Raw genomic sequence first — 21686 nt, forward strand, 5'->3', positions numbered from 1 at the left:
GTGTCTTTTCCAGAGTTTGTACTAAAGTGAATAGAAAGCATTTGAATATGAATCTGTTCATTACTCCATTACCATAAGTCGACTGAAATGGCATTTCTAACCCAAAATGAGTTTGTGGTAGTATTTTTCACATTGTTCTGCAGCAGTGTGTATATGTGTATATACAGTGTAGGGGTAAGAACAAGCATAACCATTAACAAATTTTAATGAGCCTTGTTTCAAATGGGAGGACAAAATGCTTGTCTCGTTTAGATGAAATTTCACTAACTTTTTTTTTTTTTTTTTTTGCTCGTGTGTATGTAATTGTGTGTGTTTAGTGTATGTGTATGTATTTGCCCTTGCTGGACCACATGGGCTTACCTGGGGTGGCTGGAGCAGAGCATCAGGTGTCCTGTTCTATTGCTCTTTTATCCATTCTTTTTGGTTTTTTGAGGTAGGGTCTCACTCTAGCCCAGGGTGACCTGGAATTTACTATGGAGTCTCAGGGTGGCCTCGAACTCACAGCGATCCTCCTACCTCTGCCTCCCAAGTGCTGGGATTAGAGGTGTACACCACCACGCCTTGCTCATTCTTAATTTTTTTATTGACAGCTTCCAAAACTATAGATAATAAACCATGATAATTCCCTCCTCACTCCCACGCCCCTCTCACAAATCCACCCTCCATCATATACTCTCCCCCTCTCAATTAGTATTTCTTTTATTTTGATATAACTCTCTTTACCTATTAAGACCTTGCAGTGTCTGGTACTACCTACATAAGATGGTCATCCTTAATTTTTGAGCTAGTTTCTTTTTAAAAAGAAAATTATTCATTTATGAGAAGGAGGGAGGGGGCCAGATAGAATGGGCATGCCAGGGCCTCCAGCTGCTGCAAACCAGCTACAAACACCATCCCCCCTTCTGCATTTGGCTTGCGAGAGGGTCCTGGGGAATCAAACCTGGGTCCTTTGGCTTTGCAAGCAAGTGCCTTAACCATTAAACTATCTCTCCAGCCCTTGAACTGGTTTCTTATTGACACTAAAGCTTTGTGTTTTCCATGAGCCAGGGCCACTCCCTGGTTTCTGCTTCCTTTGCAGGGTTGAGGTTTCATGTGCACATGAATACAGCCAGCTGTTTCTGTTGGATCTGGAGATTTGAACTTGGATGGTTTTAGACCCCCCTCAGGCCTTCCTGCTTGCACAGGAAGTGGACTTATTTGCTAAGCCATCTCTCTAACCCATCCTTTTTTTTTTTTTCTATTAGAAAGAAAAACATTTTAATAGAAAATCCTGGGTCAGAATTTTATTATATCTTGGAAATGTGTGTGTGTGTGTGTGTGTGTGTGTGTGTGTGTGTGTGTGTGTGTGTGTATGGACTCAGACATTCAAAGGGCAGCAAAGAGGTTTGTTTTTGAACAATGCATAGATAGAACAATGCTATGATAGTAAGATCAAGAATGTGTTAATAACTCAAATGTTGGAGAATTTTAAACTACTCTTTGAATTTTTTCTAATAGTATCTTGCTCTCTTTTTCCAGCATTACAGTGTTTCTGCCACCTCTGTACAAAAGACAATTTTACCTGTGTGACAGATGGACTCTGCTTTGTCTCTGTCACAGAGACCACAGACAAAATTATACACAATAGCATGTGCATAGCTGAGATTGACCTGATTCCTCGAGACAGGCCATTTGTATGTGCACCCTCTTCAAAAACTGGAGCTGTTACTACAACATACTGCTGTAATCAAGACCACTGCAATAAAATAGAGCTCCCAACGACTGGTAAGTTGTTGTGTACCCTCCTCCAAAGAAAAGCTCCCAGGCAGTTTACAAGTTTAGAACTGGAAGTGTTTATAGAAATGATGCAGCCCAATTTGTTCAAGGTAGAGGCAGAAAGTAACCTCTCCACAGATGTAGAATTGTGGGTAGCAAAGATCATGGCTCCTGGACATTGCAGGAGACACTCTCATTGAGATCTATTGTGCTTACAGGATACCTTCTTAAAAGTGAATTCTGATGAATCCTAGAGGGCAGTATGCCTATGTCCTTTTGTGTTTTTTTTTTTCCTTTTCTACATTGTCTCAGAGTAAATTTCAGGCAGTCAGCTGCTTTTTAGTGGTCTGGATATTTTCATCTTAAGATTTCACCTTATTTCATGATGTTATTTGTACATTAATTATGTACAATGTCTAGATTTTTTTACATCACCCATAGTTAATACTTTTTAAAAGTCCTCAGGCCTCATGCTAAATAAATTAGGAAGCATTGCTGTACCTCTGAGGAGCAGTCCAGTCCTTCCAGGCACAGAAAGGAAGTAATCCTCCTCATAGATTGAACCAGCTAGTAAAGCTGCCCATGGTAAGACTCTGAGATGCTGCCAGCTGGTAATTTCCTTTTAACATCCATGTAGGGGTGCCTGTGGTTCTAATACAGCAAAGGAAATGATAATGCCCACGTTTCATATTTCTGTTGTTTGAGCTTGAAATACTTAAGTAGAGATTTATAAAGCCTTGAGAAGTCTCCCCATTCCTTTTCTGCATTTGCTGTATGGTACCCTCTGGAGCCACCGTATTTCTAATGCTAAACAAACATAAATTCCTTGTTTTTAACAAGGGTAAGCCAACAACAAAAAATAACCAAAGGAAAAGATTCAGTGCTTCAGAGAATGTAGAATTAACTGGGTAAGTTAGAATAGGTGTCATTCTATCAAATAGGCTTACCATTTATTTGTAAGGAAGAACTTTCAGACAGGCCGGGAATTTTAGTTGTTCACTACACAATGACAACATTTCACAGTTGTTAAAAGATTACTTTCAGTGAAAATCTCAGTTGAAATGCAGTATTGAAAGTGAATAGTACATTGTATGCTGTAATTTTAAAGTTCAAGTTTGAGAAATCACATTATAGTTCAGAGAAAAAGCCAGTTGGCCTGTAAATTTAAGGGAGATGGAGAACAGATCTAGGTAATCCAAAATACATATTGGAAATTCCATAAGAAGAGTCAGGTGTGGTGGCGCTCACCTTTAATCCCAACACTCGGGAGGCAGAGGTAGGAGGATCTCTGTGAGTTCCAGGCCATCCTGAGACTACATAGTGAATTCCAGGTCAGCCTAGGCTAGAGCAAGATCCTACCTTGAAAAACAAAACAAAACAAAAAAAATAGTATTCAGGTAAGAGATGCACAAGGTGAGGCATGTGTCTGGAATTTGTTTGTTTGCAGTGACTAGAGGCCTTTACATGCCTATTCTTTCCCTCCCTCCTCCCTCTCATAAAAAAATAAATTAAAAAAAAAACTCTAAATAAAGAATATCAGGCAAGATAAATGAAGAAATGCTTACCCAAATACATAAAACTATAAAAAGTAACATTTTTTAAAAAAAATTTTAAATTTTTACTAACATTTTCCATGATTATAAAAAAAATCCCATGGTAATTTCCTCCCTCCCCACCCCCACACTTTCCCCTTTGAAATTCCATTCTCCATCATATTACCTCCCCATTACAATCATTGTACTTAAAAGTAACATTTTTGAGCATGAAAAAAAATAAGCATTTAGTACATGTAAAACATGGACTATAAAGGGAAAACCATTCAAATTTTCTATTTCTTTTTTTTTTTTTTTTTTTTTTTTGGAAGCAGGGTCTCACTCTAGCTCAGCAGCCTGACCTGGAATTCACTATGTAGTGTCAGGTTGGCCTCGCATTCTTGGCAATCCTGCTATTTCTGCCTCCCAAGTGCTGGGATTAAAGGCGTGTGCTACCACACCCGCCTCAGATTTTCTATTTCTTATCATAGGTGGTGTTGCAGTCAGGTTGGCATTGCTACCAGAAAACACTTGACCAATTGCAGCTTGTGGGAAAAATGATTTATTTTGGTTTACAGACTCGAGGGGAAAGTCTATGATAGCAGGGAGAAATGATGGCATGAGCAGAGGGTGGACATCATCTTTTGGCCAACATGAGAAGGACAGTAGCAACAGGAAAGTGTACCAAACACTGGCAAGAGGAAGCTGGCTATCACATCCATAAACCTATCCCCAACAGTACATTGCCTCTAGGAGGCTTTAATTCCCAAATTGACATCAGCTGGGGACCTAGCATTTAGAGCATCTATCCAAGTTTATGGGGGACACCTGAAACAAACCATCACAGGAGACAATGGAACGTACAATGACTATAACCCAACATTCTTAAAGTCAAAATTTTCATATACAAAAGAAACAATTGTCTGTATATAACTATTTAATGTATAAACATCAGTATACACTTCCTGAAAGAAATGACTGGAGATAGAATTCTATGTGATAAGAAATTAATCCAAGGGTTGAGATAGCTTAGTCTTAGTTGTTAAGACCATTTGTCATGCAGGCATCAGGTTTTCCCTGAGTTGCATTCCCTAGCACCCACATAAACAACTAGGGGTGGCCACTACACAGTCCTGTGAGGTATGGAGACTGGAGAATCATGGGGTTCACTGATCAGCCAGTGTGACTGAAAATGGCAGCTCCAGCATAGTGAAATACCCCATTTCAAAGGAAACTCGTGATGATTGATAAAGGAGGACACCCTGTGTTCTCTGGCCTCTGCGTTTGCATGGGGCATGCCCATCTATGTGCACACACGTGCATACACCATAGCACATATACTACACAAGAGAAATTAGTCCAAATAAAGATTTTAAAAAATGATAGTAGTAAATGCAAAGTAAAGTTCAGGATGAATGTCAAAGTAATTATAATGTGTTTTTGAAACAACACAAAATGTTAACTATTAAGAGATTTAAAAAAAGTAAATAGGTAGAATTAAAAGTAAAAGTGACAAAAATAGTTCAGAAAGTAAGTATATGCATCAACTCTTGCAAAGGGGGGGGCAGTGTTTAGTAGGCAGAGGCAGGAGAACCACAAGGCTGAGGCAGGCCTGAGTGAGCTACATGGCAAGATTCTGTCTCTGTCCCCAGGGTGGGGTGAAGTGGGAAAGAAAAACTAAAATAAAATTAAGCAAAGGAAATATTTTTCCTTACGAATTGGTAGAGGCCTGCAGAAATTGCTCAATGGTTAAAGCACTTGCTTGCAAAGGCTGATGGCTGGGTTCGATTTCCTAGTACCCATATAAAGCCAGATTCTCAAAATGGCACATGTGTCTGGAGTTTGTTTGTAGTGGCAAAAGGCCTGGGCTTCCTCATTCATTCATATTTTCTCTCTCTCTCTTCTCTCTTCCTTTCTTTCTGTCCTTGCAAATAAATAAATGAAAATATTTTAAAAGTTGGGAGAGATATATGTATTTTGTGAGAGTTTTGAGTGTTTTCTGGATGATAGAAGGTAGATAATTTTTAAAAACTTATTTAACTGTATTTATGTGTTTTCCTCTGTTGTAAACATCTAATGGCTTTGAAATAGGAAAATAAGCCACATTAGCATCATTGGAGGCTGCTTTAGAGAATTGCTTCTTTTTTAGTAGATCTGAGGTGACATATGGGGAGGGAGCCTTCTGAATTAGATAATGGGAGGGACATGGGAAGAGAAGAGTACTGACAGAGTTGGAGATATTAAAGGGAGACCGAAGAGGGAATCAAATAGGTCACTTTTTCAAGGTCTAGTCTTGTGACCTGGGATGAGGCTGTATGGCAAAGTGGTGGCACTTGTCACCTAGAAATGTGGAGGGTTGTGAAAATGTGAATACCACCTACAATGTTCTTGTTGTTGTTGATATTTATTTCATTTGAGGCCCTTTTTCAGAGAAGCAGTCTCCTGGCCTTGGTCCTGTTGAGCTGGCAGCTGTCATTGCTGGACCAGTCTGTTTTGTCTGCATCTCACTTATGTTGATGGTCTATATCTGCCATAACCGCACTGTCATTCACCATCGAGTGCCAAATGAAGAGGATCCTTCACTAGACCGCCCTTTTATTTCAGAGGGTACTACATTAAAAGATTTGATTTATGATATGACGACATCAGGGTCTGGATCAGGTAATTTTTTTTAAATTTCATTTTGGCTAAACCATTTGACTTAGTTTGTTAAACTTGCTATGTTGTGAACAACATTTCCAGGTTAGAGCCTAAGGTTGTTAAGCTTAGCCTGTATCTGTCTTTTACAAGTTTAGTATAGATAAATTGTTGCTTGCTTTACTGTTGAAACAAGCCAGCAAGTCACCTTTAGCTGTAAAAATTTCAAAGTATTTCCCCCTATGTAACCTCATTTGCTTTCTATGAATATGAAAGAAAGGAAAAATTCAACTCTTCGCACAAGGATGAGGCTGAAGTTCAAAGTTACTGAGATTCTCTGCAAGTACCCAGTCTACTCAAGACTATTTAGCAGCTTTATTTTTGCGCTTGAAGGCAAGCATGACAGAAATGTGTTCAGAATTGGGGAAGTTTTTTTTTTTTTTTTTTTTTTTAATTTATTTGAGAGCGACAGACACAGAGAGAAGGACAGAGAGAGGGAGAGAGAGAGAATGGGCGCGCCAGGGCTTCCAGCCTCTGCAAACGAACTCCAGACGCGTGCGCCCCCTTGTGCATCTGGCTAACGTGGGACCTGGGGAACCGAGCCTCGAACCGGGGTCCTTAGGCTTCACAGGCAAGCGCTTAACCGCTAAGCCATCTCTCCAGCCCTTAATTTTTATTTTTATTCATCCATTTTGAGAGAGAGAATGGACACGCCAGGGCATCCAGCCACTGCAAGTGAACTTCAGATGCATGTACCTCCTTGTACATTTGGCTTATGTGGGTACTGGGGAATCAAACCTGGGTCCTCAGTCTTCACGGGCAAACACCTTAACTGAGGTTGCTATCTCTCCAGTCTGGTATTTACTTATTTTAGCTCAATGATTTTTTTAAAAATTAAAATCAGAAGACTCTGTCATTGAGCATACTTTGTGGATACATGGCACTTAGATGTTTCCTTTTCTCTCTCTTTTTTTGGTTTTTTGAAGTAGGGTCACACTCTAGCTCAGGTTGACCTGGAATTCACTATGTAGTCTCAGGGTAACCTGAAACTCCTACCTCTGCCTCCTGAGTGCTGGGATTAAAGGCATGTGCCACCACACCTGGCTTGCTTTTCTCTTTTATTTATTCATTTTTTAGAATCAGGGATACATTGACTAATTACCTGAATCATCCCGAGGTAAATTTTGGCATGATGATGTCACTTCTAAACCACAGGGGAATTGTCATTTGTTTTCTCATGCATATGGTTTGGAAGGAGACTTAGAAGTTTGTCTTTACCCTCTGCAGTTTTGGAAATTGAATGTACTTAGCAATCAACTGATCTAAATTCTGGTCCAAGCCGTTTGACCTGGTTAAACCATATTTACTTTTGGACTTCTGTTTTCTCATCAGAAATACAGAACAGATAATATTTGTAAAAATATTTAAAGTGATTTATTAGGACTCTTAAATGTGGTATACTGTCCTTTAAAAACTTTGAATCAACTTCAAGTAAGGGTTAAAGTAATGGATAAAATGAAGATTTGTAAATACTCAAGTAATAAGGAACATTAAAGCAAGAGTTGTGACAGAGAAGTAATACAGCTCTAAAACACCAAAATCTCATTAATGGTATAGAAAGTTCACATAATGACAAAGGCCTTTATTTTAAGGAAGTCAATCTGTACTGGTGTGTGTGCATATGTAAAGTGAGGGAACATGACTTGAACCCTTTTGTAAAATTAGACCATATATATTCAACATTTTTTTTTCTTTTTTTTTGGTTTTTCAAGGTAGGGTCTCTCTCTGGTCCAGGCTGACCTTGAACTCATGGCAATTCTCCTACCTCTGCCTCCCGAGTGCTGGGATTAAAGGCGTGCGCCACCACGCCCGGCTCTCAACATTGTGTTTTTTCTGTAACTGGTAGGAGCCATGCAGGCTTGCACACAAGCCCCATCTCCAAAGGCAAAGGCTGTCTTAGGACTCCTTAGGCTACTGTGAGAGTGAGACACCAAGAGGTTGGCTTGAGCTGGGACAGCTTGAATCCTGAAGATCGGACAAACTGGGCAGGACAGGGGGTTTCCTGGGTTGTTTTATCATTGATTCTGAGTTAGTTTACTTTGTTCTCAGAGGAAAGTCTTCTCACAAGTTAGCCTGGTCAAGGATCATAAGACGCAAGGACCAAAGTCACAGAAAACTAGGGTGACTGCACAACATTTGAAATTAGTCCTTGGAATCTGGCCTCTTGCTGCCAAGCATATGTCCAAGAATGTTAAAGGGGCTCCTCCTTTTAAGCTCATTGAGAGGATTAGAAACATTGCCATGTGGATGACAGGTGACATCTGAACAAAAGCATGTTTACTTGCTTCTTAAAATATAAACATGAATTCAAAAGTGGAAGCAGGGTTGGCGAGATGTTTCAGTGGTTAAAAGCAGTGGCTGCACAAGCCTCATGACCAGAGTAGTGCATTCCCTGGTAATTCCAACATGCCTATGACAATGGGAGGTTGAGTCAGGAGAAGCTCAAGCTTGTGGGCCAGCTGTCTGGCATTTGCAAAAGGGAAGACAGACCCTGTCTTAAACAAGGTAGAATATGAGGACCAACACCCCAAGGTTGTCCTCTGCCCTCCATACATGTGCTATGGCATGTACATGTCCATTCCTACACACACACAATAAATAATTTAAAATACAATAACAGAATTGCTCTTTTTCTACCTTGTGTGCATTTTGAGGACTATCAAGTACTAGTGTCTGAAAGCATCTCTCCTTTCATGCCTCACTCACCTTGCAAAACATTGTGTACATCAATGCTAGCTCTGGCTTTGGGCACTGATGTCTCACGCTTGAGTTATTTCATCTTTTTGTTTGTTTGTTTATTTGTTTTCAAGGGAGGGCATCAGACTAGCCCAGGATGACCTGGAACTTACTCTGTAGTCTTAGACTGCCCTCAGACTTGCAGCAGTCCTATCACTGCCTCCCTAGTGCTGGGCTAAGGGTACACACCACCACACATAGCTGAGTTATCTCAGCTTTAAAAGCAATGAGTAGTGCCTGTCATTGGAATGTTGTTACATTTAAATGAAATAAGATGTTTCTGTGAAAGCACTTGATAAACACCAGTCTTAACTGAAAACTTTTTTTTTTTTTGTATTTTGAGGTAGGCATTCATTCTAGCCCAGGCTGACCTGAAATTCACGGTGGCCTTAAACTCACGGCAATCCTCCTACCTTGGTCTCCCAAGTGTTGGAAGTGCCTGAAGACATAAGGAATCAATTTACTGCATTATCCAAAAAAAAAAAAAAAAGAATTAGTTTAAGGTCTTCTCAGTCATAGTTGATTATGTGCTAAATTCTCTCAGACCTTATCCAGACAAAAGTCAACTTCTGTTAACTGATAGCAGCAAAAGCCATATTTCCTGTATAATGAAACCTTAACTCCACCTTGTGCATAGTACTTATACCCATAATATGCCATGCCTATTTATAATACCCTGTGTAGTTCTTTCAACTAAACATTGCCTATTTTGAATTCTCTTGTTTATTTCTTTAAATATGAAAATATTTAAAGAAAGGTCTTAGTTGTGTTTCTCAGAGGCTGTACTTTTAAGTTGATAACTAAAGGGAAGACAGAGAAGATCTGCCTGATAATAGCTCTAACCTTGAAGATAACCTACTCAAATCCATTAATTTTAATCACAAGTTGTAAATACGCGTATATTTAAGCTGCAACTAGATTGTAAAGAATGTGTCAGTTTTTGCAAGAGCAAGTTCCTTAGACCAGTATTCATTAGGCCTTGTGCAAGTTTAAAATCTCTTATTACAAATGCATATGTTAGGTATATGATTAACTGAATGCAAAGCTTCTAGGACCCTAGTTCCCTATTGGAGTTTTCATTTCAAGGAGTTTTAAAAGTACAGAAGAATAAAGCAGATAGAGACCTAAGTTAGGCTTGTTTATTTTTAGGAGAAATTTTTCTTTTTCCAAGGGGGGGTCTCACTCTAGCCCAGGCTGACCTAGAATTCATTATGTAGTCTCAGGGTGGCCTTCAACTCACAGTGATCCTCCTACCTCTGCCTTCCAAGTGCTGGGATTAAAGGTATGTGTCACCATGCCCAGCTTCAGAAAATTTTTACTATGAAAAAATGCTCATGTATTCATAGCTGTTAAACACAATATGATGAATATAAATTTAGTGCTGCATCTAGGATCCAGTGAGGAAAATCTTACGTCTCTGGCTTTTCAGACATTCTATTTATGATTGCTTTTGCTTTGTGTGTGCGTGTGTGTGTTTTACTCTTTAGCCCACACTGGCCTCAAACTCATAGGATTCTCCTGTCTCAGCTTCCCAAATGCTGGCATTACAGTCCTGCACCACCACACCTGGCTTGCTTTTGCTTCTTTGTTAGGATTAACCTTCTAAAATGAACTCTGCAGGATACTTTTTGTGTTGTAGCCCTTTATAAAGTCTTAAAGAAAAATTAATAACAGTATATTTACACTAAACAGTACTTAATAATTAGGAATTGATCATTGATTGAAATAAAATTATGGATCTATTTTTATCTGTCACTCTTTGTACACAAATAATTGTTTATAATTAGACATAATCAATTTGTAGGAGGTGTGGAGGGTAATGAAGAGAAAGGAAAAACTCCTGATGAAAGAGAAGAACTTCTAATTGATGTAAAGATTTAGCATGTGGATTTTTTAAAATTACATACAATTTATTAACTTGTTCAACTTTCATTAAGCTTAGAACAAGGTATAGTAACTTATGGTGGTCCTTCTACTTCAGCCTCTTGAGTAGATCTAGAACTAAAGGTATGTACCACCACCTGGCATACTTAGCTGATTTTATATGGCTTTTGGGGATTCAACTCAGGTCCCTATGCACGTTACTCACCGTGCTGTCGCCCAAGTCTCCAGATACAAGGAGACTCTTAAATGTGGTAGGAAACTACCAAATCCTTTTTGATCATGTAACATGGCAATTAAAAAAATATATGTATTTTAGGGTTGGAGAGATTGCTTAGTGGTTAAGTTTTGCCTGCAAAGTCTAAGGACCTGGGCTTGATTCCCCAGTACCCATGTAAGCCAGATGAACATGGTGCACATGTATCTGGAGGTTGTTTGCAATGGCTAGAGGCCCTGGCATGCCCATTCTGTCTATTTACCTCTTCCTATCTCCCTCAAATAAAAATTAAAAATATGTATTTTTGAATGAGATAAGGTCAGTGAGTGTAAAAATGCAACTACCCTGCTATCAGCCTAAGTTTTTATATAGGTCTTTCAGATAACAGGGGTCACTTGAGTAGGAAGTTCCTAGCAAATAAATTGCTTGCCTTGAAATAGTTTCTTTGGTGATTTTTAATGAATTACTAAAAGTTGGGTCAATTTATTTCTTTTACTTGTGTTCACTTCCTTCTCCCTTCCATAATTAAAACCATGGCTAGATATATCTTCCTAAAATAAGATTTCAAAATTATTTTCCCTCTTCATGGTCCTTTTTCTAAAATCACTGGGGTCTCTTTAACCCACAGCCTTCATTGGTCATCATGGAGCCTTGTCTTTAGGGCGGTTCATCTTTTGGTGACAGCTTGCCTTCTCTTCCACTGCTCTTCCATAGTCATTATCTCTGAGTAATGACACTGTTTATTCCCATCCTCTACTTCTGCTGAATACTCCTCCTACCAAACTCTTCCTTTTCTCACCTATGGCCCTATCTCTTCTATAAAAGGACAGTCAAGGGCTGGAGAGATGGCTTAGCAGTTAAGCGCTTGCCTGTGAAGCCTAAGGACCCCGGTTCGAGGCTCGGTTCCCCAGGTCCCACGTTAGCCAGATGCACAAGGGGATGCACGCATCTGGAGTTTGTTTGCAGAGGCTGGAAGCCCTGGCGCGCCCATTCTCTATTCTCTCTCTCCCACTATCTGTCTTTCTCTCTGTGTCTGTCACTCTCAAATAAATAAATAAAAATAAATAAATAAATAAATGGACAGTCAAAATTGAACTTACATATAGAGCCTGTCCCAGCCCTCTAGGCAGGAGTTTCTATCTTATTTTAATATATTTCCCTTTTTCATTATTATTAAATTTATATTTATTTATTTATGTATTTATTGTATATGTAGTCTATCTCCCCAGACTACAAGTTCCTTAAAGGTAAACATAAGAAATAGTACCTTCCTGTCTGTCTCACTGCAGTGCCTGTCCTGGTGTTTGAAATACATACTGTTGATGGTTCATGTTGAATACTATTTATTTTTGTCTTTAGGTTTACCATTGCTTGTTCAGAGAACAATTGCAAGAACCATTGTATTACAAGAAAGCATTGGCAAAGGTCGATTCGGAGAAGTCTGGCGAGGAAAGTGGCGAGGAGAAGAAGTGGCTGTGAAGATATTCTCTTCTAGAGAAGAGCGTTCATGGTTCCGCGAAGCAGAGATTTATCAAACTGTAATGTTGCGTCACGAAAACATCCTGGGCTTCATAGCAGCAGACAATAAAGGTCAGTAATATGGCCTTACTTGTATGTAGAATTTGATGCAGTCTACTTGAGCCTTTTTTTTTTTTTTTTGTCTGTCAGCCTGCCTTCCTTCCTCCCTCCCTATATTTCTTTCTGACTCGCTCACGTACTCTCTCTCTCTCTCCCTCCTTCCCTCCCTCTCTCTCTCTCTGTCTCTGTGTGTGTGTGTGTGTGTTTGGTTTTTTGAAGTAGGGTTTCACTTCTAGTAATTCAGGCTGACCTGGAATTCACTATGTAGTCTCAGGGTGGCCTTGAACTTTTTGTGATTCTCAAATAAATAAATAAAAATAAACAAAAAATGAAATGTATTTTTGTTATTTTAGTTCTAGCCATTAATTGAATATAGGCATAAGATAGAAAATATTAAATTGTAGTTGCTTAGAATTGGAGGTAGGATAGGGCTCAGGTATTTGTTTTCTTTTAATTTCTAATTTCTTCTTGACTAATAATTTATTTCAGTGTAAACCAATGATTTCTTCAGTCTTTTCGCTTCTCTTCTGCGCTTTTGTAGCTTGGCAGACCTGTAGTTAGTCATCTTTTCCCTTCTTTCACTTTCTTCAATAATATTTATTCTTCACAATATTAAATATTTAATCTTAGGTGGTGGTTGTGGGTGGGTTTGGGATTTTTGTTTGTCTCTCTGTATTTTCAAATGCATTTACATTAGGCATATATTGCATCTTTATAGGAAATTTCTAGTATACCTAAAGGTAGAGAAAAGTGTTCTGATTCCCAGTGAATTAACTTCCAGAATTATCACTCATTGCCAATCATGTGCCTGTGATCTTAGCTACTGTACCCTAACCAAATTGTTTGAAGCCTGTACCAGATATTATATCATTTCACCCATAAACATGCCCATTTCCTATCTTTAAAGGTTAAGGAAATAATCTTTATTAAGTAACTCTTAATATTGTTATCATTTTTAAAAATCTCATCCCATATTCTGTCTACTTTTAAAAAAATGAATAACAACCAATTGTTGGAGATGATCCTGAGTATGCACATGGCAGTTGGTTATTTGGTTGTTGCTTTCTATACATCTTTTAAAGGTTTTAGTTTTCCCTTCTTTTTTTGTAGTTTATTGAATAACAGATTCCGTAATTTGCTAATTACAGAGACACTGTAGAATCTCTGTTTATTTCTCTGCATTTTTTGAAAATAGAGGCTGTATTTTTCTCATTGCTATGACAAAACACCAAAAAACCAAAGCAAGTAAAGGAAAGACAGGTTTACTTGGTTCCCGGCTTGTGCCAGGGAAGATGTGTGACAGTAGCTTGAGGCAGCTGGTCACATTGCTTCCACAGTCAGGAATCATCAAGAGATGAATACTGATGCTCTACTTGCTTTCTCCTTTTTCAAGTTAAAATTATTTATGTGTGCTCATGTACTAGTCAGGGAATGCATGTAGATGCCAGAGGGTAACCTCTGTGTATTGGTTCTCTTGCTTAAGACAGGGTCTCTCCTGTTGCTGGCTGCTGGGAAGTCCAGACTAACTGGCTCCAGCTTTGGAATTTTCTTGACTCCACCTCTAGTTGCTCTGAGTTCATTAGGACTACAGATGTGTGCATTGTTATGCTTCTATCTTTACGTGGGTTCTGGGGACCTAAGCTTGTAGTGCAAGCACCTTCAACCACTGAGCCATCTCCAGAGACCCCCTTTATCCTTTGTATTCAGTCTGGGATCAGCCCTGGAATGCTACTGCTCACAGTTAGAGTGAGTCTTCCACTTCAGTTATTGAAACCATCTTCACAAACCTGCCCAGAGGTTTATCTCCTAGGTGATTCTAAATCATATTAAGTTGACAGTCAAGATTAACCATCAGATACTCAAGACTTACCACAGCAGAGATCCAGAGGCTCCTAAGAGCCCATCACTGAAGTAGACTTAAAACTTACCCACCACAGCTCAAGGAATTTTTCAGAAGAGGCGGTGGAAAGACTGTAAGAGCCACAAATTGAAACATCATGCCCAGAGGCATTGACTCCCCCCCCCCCCAAATAACTGACTGCTGCTCCCACACAGTGCATAACCCACAACCCCATAGGGAATTCCTGCAGCCCCACTGAGGAGGGTCCTCAGTGGAATGGGGGCAGGGACCAGGGGAAAGAAGGTACCAGCACATGATGTAGTCATATAAAATATGTTGTTAATAATGATAACAATTTAATTAGGGAAAAAAGATTAACTATTAGAGAGTCTTAATCTGACTGATGCTTACTGGTTTCCTAAAATGCATCCTAGGTATATTGTGTACTTCAGATCATGTCACATCAGGAAGCTTATGATGTTTGGTTATGATAGGGACAGTGGGGGTGTAGACAGTGATTATCAGTACTGACTAACTGTAAACAAAAGCAGTGTTAATAGTGTGACCAAATCTTTTGTTCTCATTTTCTTTTGCCTTTAACACCGTTAGTGTCTTCCCCAGCTCTTAAAATAGCTTTTTCTTTGTTGGGTTTCTTTGCTTATTCTTTCACATTTTTACTTTTTTTAAATAAATATTTATTACAAATATTTATTTATTTGAAAGAGAAACAGAGAAATAGGATAAGTGAGTATGGGCACACCAGTGTCTCCTGCCACTGCCAACAAACTCCAGATGCATGCACCACTTTGTGTATCTGGCTCTACATGGGTACTGGGGGATGGAACTTAGGCCATCAGGCTTTGCAGTTAGCTGCTGAACCCTCTCTCTGGCTTTCATATTTTCATTCTTTTTATTTTTGACACAGCCTTTACTGGTCTTGATCTCAGGATCCTCTTGCCTCTGTCTCCCCATTCCTGGGATTACAGGTGTATGCCACTATTTCTGCCCTATTCTCATTTCTTAAGTTGTCTTTTTTTCTCAACCTTATTCTTAGAAGTCTGTAATTCTTCAGATGGTAATTACTGTCTTAAAGGGACATTCATGGTCTCAAATTCTGCTGTAATAGTGACTCTCAGACCTGTATTTTAAAGCTTAAACCTATCTAGTGCATGTAGTTAGCATGTTCCGAGTTATAGACACATGATCATAAAATACTGGACTTGCTGTGCCCTTAACTTTCTCATTTTATTCAAGCAGCTGTCAAGTAAGTGCTGTCATCTGGTGGTCACCGTGGGAACTCGCTGACCCTGCTGCCTCTTTTCTACCCCCTTTCTTTGAAACCAGACCTTCCACCCCCCAGCCCTTTCCCTTTATCTTTCTCCTCTTGATTAAGCTAATCAGACAGCCCTTTCTATGTTCAGCCTCTTACATAATCTTTCTTTGGCCTCTTTGTTCAATTATCTGAGGAAATTTCCTTTTTCATGATCTTTATTTCTTGTGTTTTTTAATTCAGTCATGATTAATAGGCATACACATAAGGTAGTAGTGTAAAGGAAAAGAAAATCAAATCAGTTTATGAAATTAGTGAAGAATAAGTTAATACAAAGTAGCATCACTAATTTCTTAAATACTTTTGGGAACACCAAGAAATACTCTGTAGAAACTGAAGCTCTGTTTTCCTCCTCAGTCTCCTCTAATCAGGCTTGTTTTTCTTGAAGTAACAATTTACAAAATGTAGAACTTATTTTATATCGTTTTTTTTTTCTTTTGTTTATAGCTAGTACTGAGCAGCACATCAGCACATATTAAGTTCTCATGTGTCAAGCACTATACTACTTGCTTTTTGAAAAGTTCTGGTACTATGTTTTATTTAAAATTCTCTTAAGAGTTTTCAAAGTGAGATATCCTTGTTGAATAAAAGGAGAAACAAAAACTCATTAAGAAGCATGTCTGAGGTCATGCAATCAATAACATGCAGCCTGGATTCCATCTCAGGTCAGAACGACTCAAGTATGCATCGCTCACTGAGTTTTGCTGTCTCTTACAGTTGTAGTGCTTTAAAAAAAAAAAAGATTAGAATGTTTTCTAGCCATTTCTAGGTCAAATAAGGTTTAGTAACTAGATAGCCTAGGAGGCTAGCTAGCATCTTTACCATGCGGAAACACAGTTCAAATTTGTATGTTGGGTTACAAAGTAACTTTTGTAATCTTCATTTCAAGTTGTTTAGGTTCTAAATCACCTTGACTAAAATTGGGTTGAGTCCTAGTCTTTGTAGCCTTTTCTGTTCCTGACCTTTCAGTTCCTAGCTCAGTTTCAGAGGTTACCACTCCTTATTGTCTAAGTTAGCAGCATTGGAATCATCATCATTCCTGTCTGATATCTTTGTAAATTATACACAGTCTGTTACTTCTCATTAAAGCTCACTTCAGTTTTGTCACATGCTGTTCCATTCTCACTGAAGTCACAGTGGCCTCCCCTGATGTTTGTTTCCTTCCCTGTTGCTTTCCTTTCTGACTCTTCTTTCAGAAATAGCCACTGGGTATCTAATCTGACCCATGTGTTTTTCTAGGCAGTGTAGAGTCCCAGCCTTACTACTATCTGTATAGACTTGGGATATGTTTCTTTTTCTCCTACATAGGATTATATATATATATTTTTTTCTTTATCTCTGGAATAGGAAGTGTAATTTGAGGACCTAAAGGATATATACATAAAAGTATAGGAAACACAGTGTATAAGAAAATGTGGGGTCAGGGATTAACTGAGGCCTTCATGACCCTTCAGTGAATACCATAACCCTACTGAGGAGGCTCCCTGTTGGTAACGGGAGCTGGGGCAAAGGAATAAAAGAGAATAACCTATTATAATTAATGTAAAATAAAATAATAAGAAAGGAAAAAATGTGGGGTTGCAGAGCTGGCCCAGTGGTTGAAAGTGCTTGCTGCACAAGCCTGGTAGCTGGAGTTTGGGTCCCAGCACCAGTGTAAGTCCAGGACTCTAATCCCAACATAACCTGCAGCAGTGGGAGGTGGAATCAGTGAATCCTGAAGTTTATGGACCAGATAGTCTAGCCTTCATTCACAGTGACCAACAAGAGAGTCTCTCTCAAATAAGATAGAAGGACTAACACTAAGCTTGGCTTCTTAGTTCAACATTATGCCATGGTATGCACATGCTGTCCTGTACACACATGCCAAAACTTTGAAAAGGAATAGAAAAGAGGAAGGAAATGTATACAAAGGTAAGGTGGCATCATGTTCTAATTGTGTGATTAAAGATTGGTAGTAAAATGTGATAGTAACTTTTGAGTAATAAATGTTCTACAGCCCAACTGAAACATGCTTTCTCTGTTTACAGACAATGGTACATGGACTCAGCTTTGGTTGGTGTCAGATTATCATGAGCATGGATCCCTTTTTGATTACTTGAACAGATATACAGTTACTGTGGAAGGAATGATCAAACTTGCTCTGTCCACGGCAAGTGGTCTTGCCCATCTTCATATGGAGATTGTTGGTACCCAAGGTAACACTTTCAACAGTTGCTAAACTGTAAATTCCCATGAACTTAGTAGATTTTCAAAAACAGATGTTAGCCTAAGTGGATATGTTTAAAATTATTTTTTATAAGAAATTATTTTGGCTGAAAATCACAGAAATCTGGAAATTTGTTTAAAGATATTTTTAGTCATCATAATAAATTTTGAGATGGACTACAAATCATTATGTAGTTTAGACTGGCCTTGAAGTCTCGATCCTCTGGCCTCTACCTCCCAAGTGTTAGAATTACAGGCATGCACCACCATCCCAGTTCTTTATTTTAGAATTCAAATTGAATCTATTTTTATGTGTAGCATTAAAGGAAATATAAACATGCTTTGTCAATGTCTACATGCTATGTAAGTGTTACCTTACCATCTGATATTTAAATTTTTTGTTTTTTATTTTTATTTATTTATTTGAGAGCGACAGACAGAGAGACAAAGAGGTAGAGAGAGAGAGAGGGGGAATGGGCGCGCCAGGGCTTCCAACCACTGCAAACGAACTCCAGACGCGTGTGCCCTCTTGTGCATCTGGTGAACATGGGTCTTGGGGACTCAAGCCTCGAACTGGGGTCCTTAGGCTTCACAGGCAAGCGCTTAACTGCTAAGCTGTCTCTCTAGCCCATTACCATCTGATATTTGACCTATAGATAAGTAGAACACATGATGTAGTTATCATATTAAATACTGTTCTAGCTATGAAGGTTTGGTCTTCTAAATCTTAAAACAATCTGTCTCTCTCTTGTTCTTCTTCCCCCAACCCACATGTACTGTCTCTTGCTGTCTTGTTTTTTGTGTTTTGTTTTGTTTTTCAAGGTAGGGTCTCACTCTAGCCCAGGCTAACCTGGAACTCACTATGTAGTTTCAGGGTGGCCTTGAACTCATGGAGATTCTCCTATCGCTGCCTGCTGGGTGCTGGGATTAAATGTGTGCACCACCACACACAGCTTTGTCTTTTTTTTTTTTTTTGAAACTATGTCTTATGTAGCTCAGGCTAGCCTTAAAATCACTGTGTAGCTACATATGAACTTGAATTCCTCATCTTCCTGCCCTTTTCTCTTCATTACAGATAGGTACACAAAGCAACCTGCCCAGCACTTTTTCTTTAGTGTATTCTATGACCCTAAACCTTCTGCTTATTCTTTCCTAAAAGTTGTGTTTTCTGTCTTACTCTTTTTACAGATTCCTATGAAGCCCTAGCTATACAAACAGTAAATTTGGTGCTACACTATTTGTACAGTACAGATGTCAGGTGCTAATTGATGCCTTTGCTCTCCCTGCCTTACTGCACATGTGCTATTTCACATCTTAGCCCCATTTTTGTTGTTATTCATTATAGAAGCTTGTTGAGTCATAATTCACAAATAATACAGTTTTACCCATTTAAAACATAGAATTCTTGCTGTTTAGAAGATTCAGTTGTGTATTTACCACCTGTAGCAAACAGCTTCAGGTTCACTGAGATGAACTTCCAGACCAGGCATGGTTATGGAGGAAGGGATATTTATTGGAGCTTACAGATCCAAGGGAAGTTCCATAATGGCAGAAGAAGCTGGTCTGCCTTCACATGTCCAAGTAGAGAGAGAGGAAAAAGCACAAGCCAAAAGTCACACAGCACAGCATACTTCAGGAACTCCAGCTAGGCATATTTTGCATATGTTTAGATTGAAATCTCAAACCCATCACTCCACCTTAAGATCTGTCCAGTGACACTACATGGCTCCAGCTAGGTGGCTGCAGATGCAAAGTACAAACTAATAATACAGTGAATATACTGGGGACCATCTCTTCAAACTATAACAATCAATTTTAGAGCATTTTTATTACTCTAAAAAGAAACCTAGTTATTAGCATTATCCCTTACTTTCCACAAATGCTTCGACAACCAAAAATCTGCTGTCTGTCTCTATTGATTTACTTATTCTGGACATTTCATATAAATATAATGAGGTTTTTTGTGACTAGGTTTTTTTTTTTTTTTTTACTTAGCATGTTCAATGTATTGTAACATATGTCAGTGTTTTCTTGATTTTATGATTCTATACATTGTATGAATATATTCAATATGTTGCCTATCCATTCTTTAGTTGATAAACATTCCAGATGGTGGTTTTCAATTTATCTGGGGAATTTGAATCTAGGAGTTGATCCTAGTTGAACCTAGATCATATGGTAAATCTACTTAGAGGTTTTAGAAACTACCATGTTTCTTTTCTGAACTATTATATACCATCAGTAGATGACAGTTCCAAGATTTCTACATTGTAATAGCACTTATAATACTTAATATTACTGAATGCATTCTAGGAATGATTGGAAGGGGAAGTGATCTATCTATATGCTTGGTCCCTGGGTTAAAATATCAACATGACTAGGGACTTAAAATTTTTTAAAAAGTTTAACAGTTTTATACCTGTATATAGAATACATATTGAGTATAGTCCCTTCCCATTGCCCTCTCTTCCTTCCCCAACTAAACTCCTTTCCAACATGATGCCTGTTGTTTGTTTGTTTTTTATATTTTTGAGAGTGACAGACAGCGAGAGAGAGGGAGAGAGAGAGAATGGGTGCGCCAGAGCCTTCAGCCACTGCAAACGAACTCCAAACTCATGTGCCCCCTTGTGAATCTGGCTAACGTGGGTCCTGGGGAATCGAGCTTCGAACCAGGGTCCTTAGGCTTCACGGGCAAGCTCTTAACCACTAAGCCGTCTCTCCAGCCCCCCTTTTTTTGTTTGTTTTACCCTCCTCCACCATCTATGATGGGATATTGATATGCCCAATATTGTGCAGGTCTCATGCAAGTAATGCAACAGCCATGTCCAGAAGACAGCATTCCAAAGTACTCTTCCCCATCCTCTGGCTCTTATATTCTTCCTGTTCCCCTTCCCCCACCCCCCACTTCTACACTGTTCTCTGAGCCTTGAAGAGGGTGATGTAGATGTCTCATTCAGGACTGAGCACTATAATTAAGTTCTTGAAAAAAAATTATAAGATCCTACAAACAACCCAATAACACTTTTTTTGGCTTTTGTGTTGGCTTAGTAATTCACTTGAGGTTAGTAATAGCCGAAATTTATTGGCTAAAGTTCTTAACACTGAGGCAGGAAAAGAGGTTTTGAACCTAAAGGTAAGAGTACTGATTGGTATTGCTTCTTAAGCAATCATGTTTTAATTTTTTTTTTTTTTCAGGAAAACCAGCCATTGCTCATAGAGATTTGAAATCAAAGAATATCTTGGTGAAGAAGAATGGAACCTGTTGTATTGCAGACTTGGGACTGGCAGTACGACACGATTCTGCCACAGATACAATTGATATTGCTCCAAACCACAGAGTAGGAACAAAAAGGTATACTTGTGAAATGGTGTTTTATATCTCCTGAAGTTAGTTTCTTGTTCATTTTTATGTACCTATCAAACTTGGTCCTTTATTAGTTTGCCCACTAATAGAAGCTCTTAGAGTATTTTCTGCTCCTATGTCAAGGTTACCTAACTTAAAAACATATATGCTGATAGAAAGCAACCCTTCTAGAAAATATTGCCATTAACTAGGTTAATTGTAAGAACAGTAATAGAGCTGAAGAGATGGCTTAGTGGTTAAGTCCCTTGCCTGCAAAGCCTAAGGACTCAGGTTCAATTCCCCAGGACCCATATTAAGTAGATGTACAGGGTGGTGCCTATGTCTGGAGTTTGTTTGTAGTGGCTGGAGGCTCTGGTATGCCTATTCTCTCTATCTGCCCTCCCCGTTCTCTCTCCAATAAATAAATAAATAAATAAAAATTTTAAAAGAAAGTAATAACTAGTAGTAATCTATATCCCTCCTCAAATGCTGTGCTGCGGTTAGCCTGTGCCTTTCTTTCTTAGGACGTGTGTGTGTGAGGGGGGAGGGGGTGCCTTGTCATAGAGTATACT

The 21686-nt window shown here is 38.8% G+C and overlaps 1 protein-coding gene across 3 annotated transcripts in view; it reads left to right on the plus strand.

Annotated features, from left to right (window-relative positions):
• Tgfbr1 (transforming growth factor beta receptor 1) overlaps positions 1-21686 on the plus strand; it is a 68755-nt gene that overhangs the window by 32510 nt on the left and 14559 nt on the right. For 2 of the 3 annotated variants that reach the window (XM_004656956.3, XM_045151299.1), the window contains exons 2-6: positions 1519-1764; positions 5706-5948; positions 12178-12408; positions 17594-17761; positions 20967-21123. In XM_004656956.3, the coding sequence (XP_004657013.1) occupies positions 1519-1764; positions 5706-5948; positions 12178-12408; positions 17594-17761; positions 20967-21123 (1045 nt within the window). The remainder of the gene's footprint in view (positions 1-1518; positions 1765-5705; positions 5949-12177; positions 12409-17593; positions 17762-20966; positions 21124-21686) is intronic. The other variant, XM_045151294.1, reaches the window with a different exon arrangement.

This window comes from Jaculus jaculus, chromosome 1, assembly GCF_020740685.1.
Source record: "Jaculus jaculus isolate mJacJac1 chromosome 1, mJacJac1.mat.Y.cur, whole genome shotgun sequence".
Taxonomy (NCBI): Eukaryota; Metazoa; Chordata; class Mammalia; order Rodentia; family Dipodidae; genus Jaculus; species Jaculus jaculus.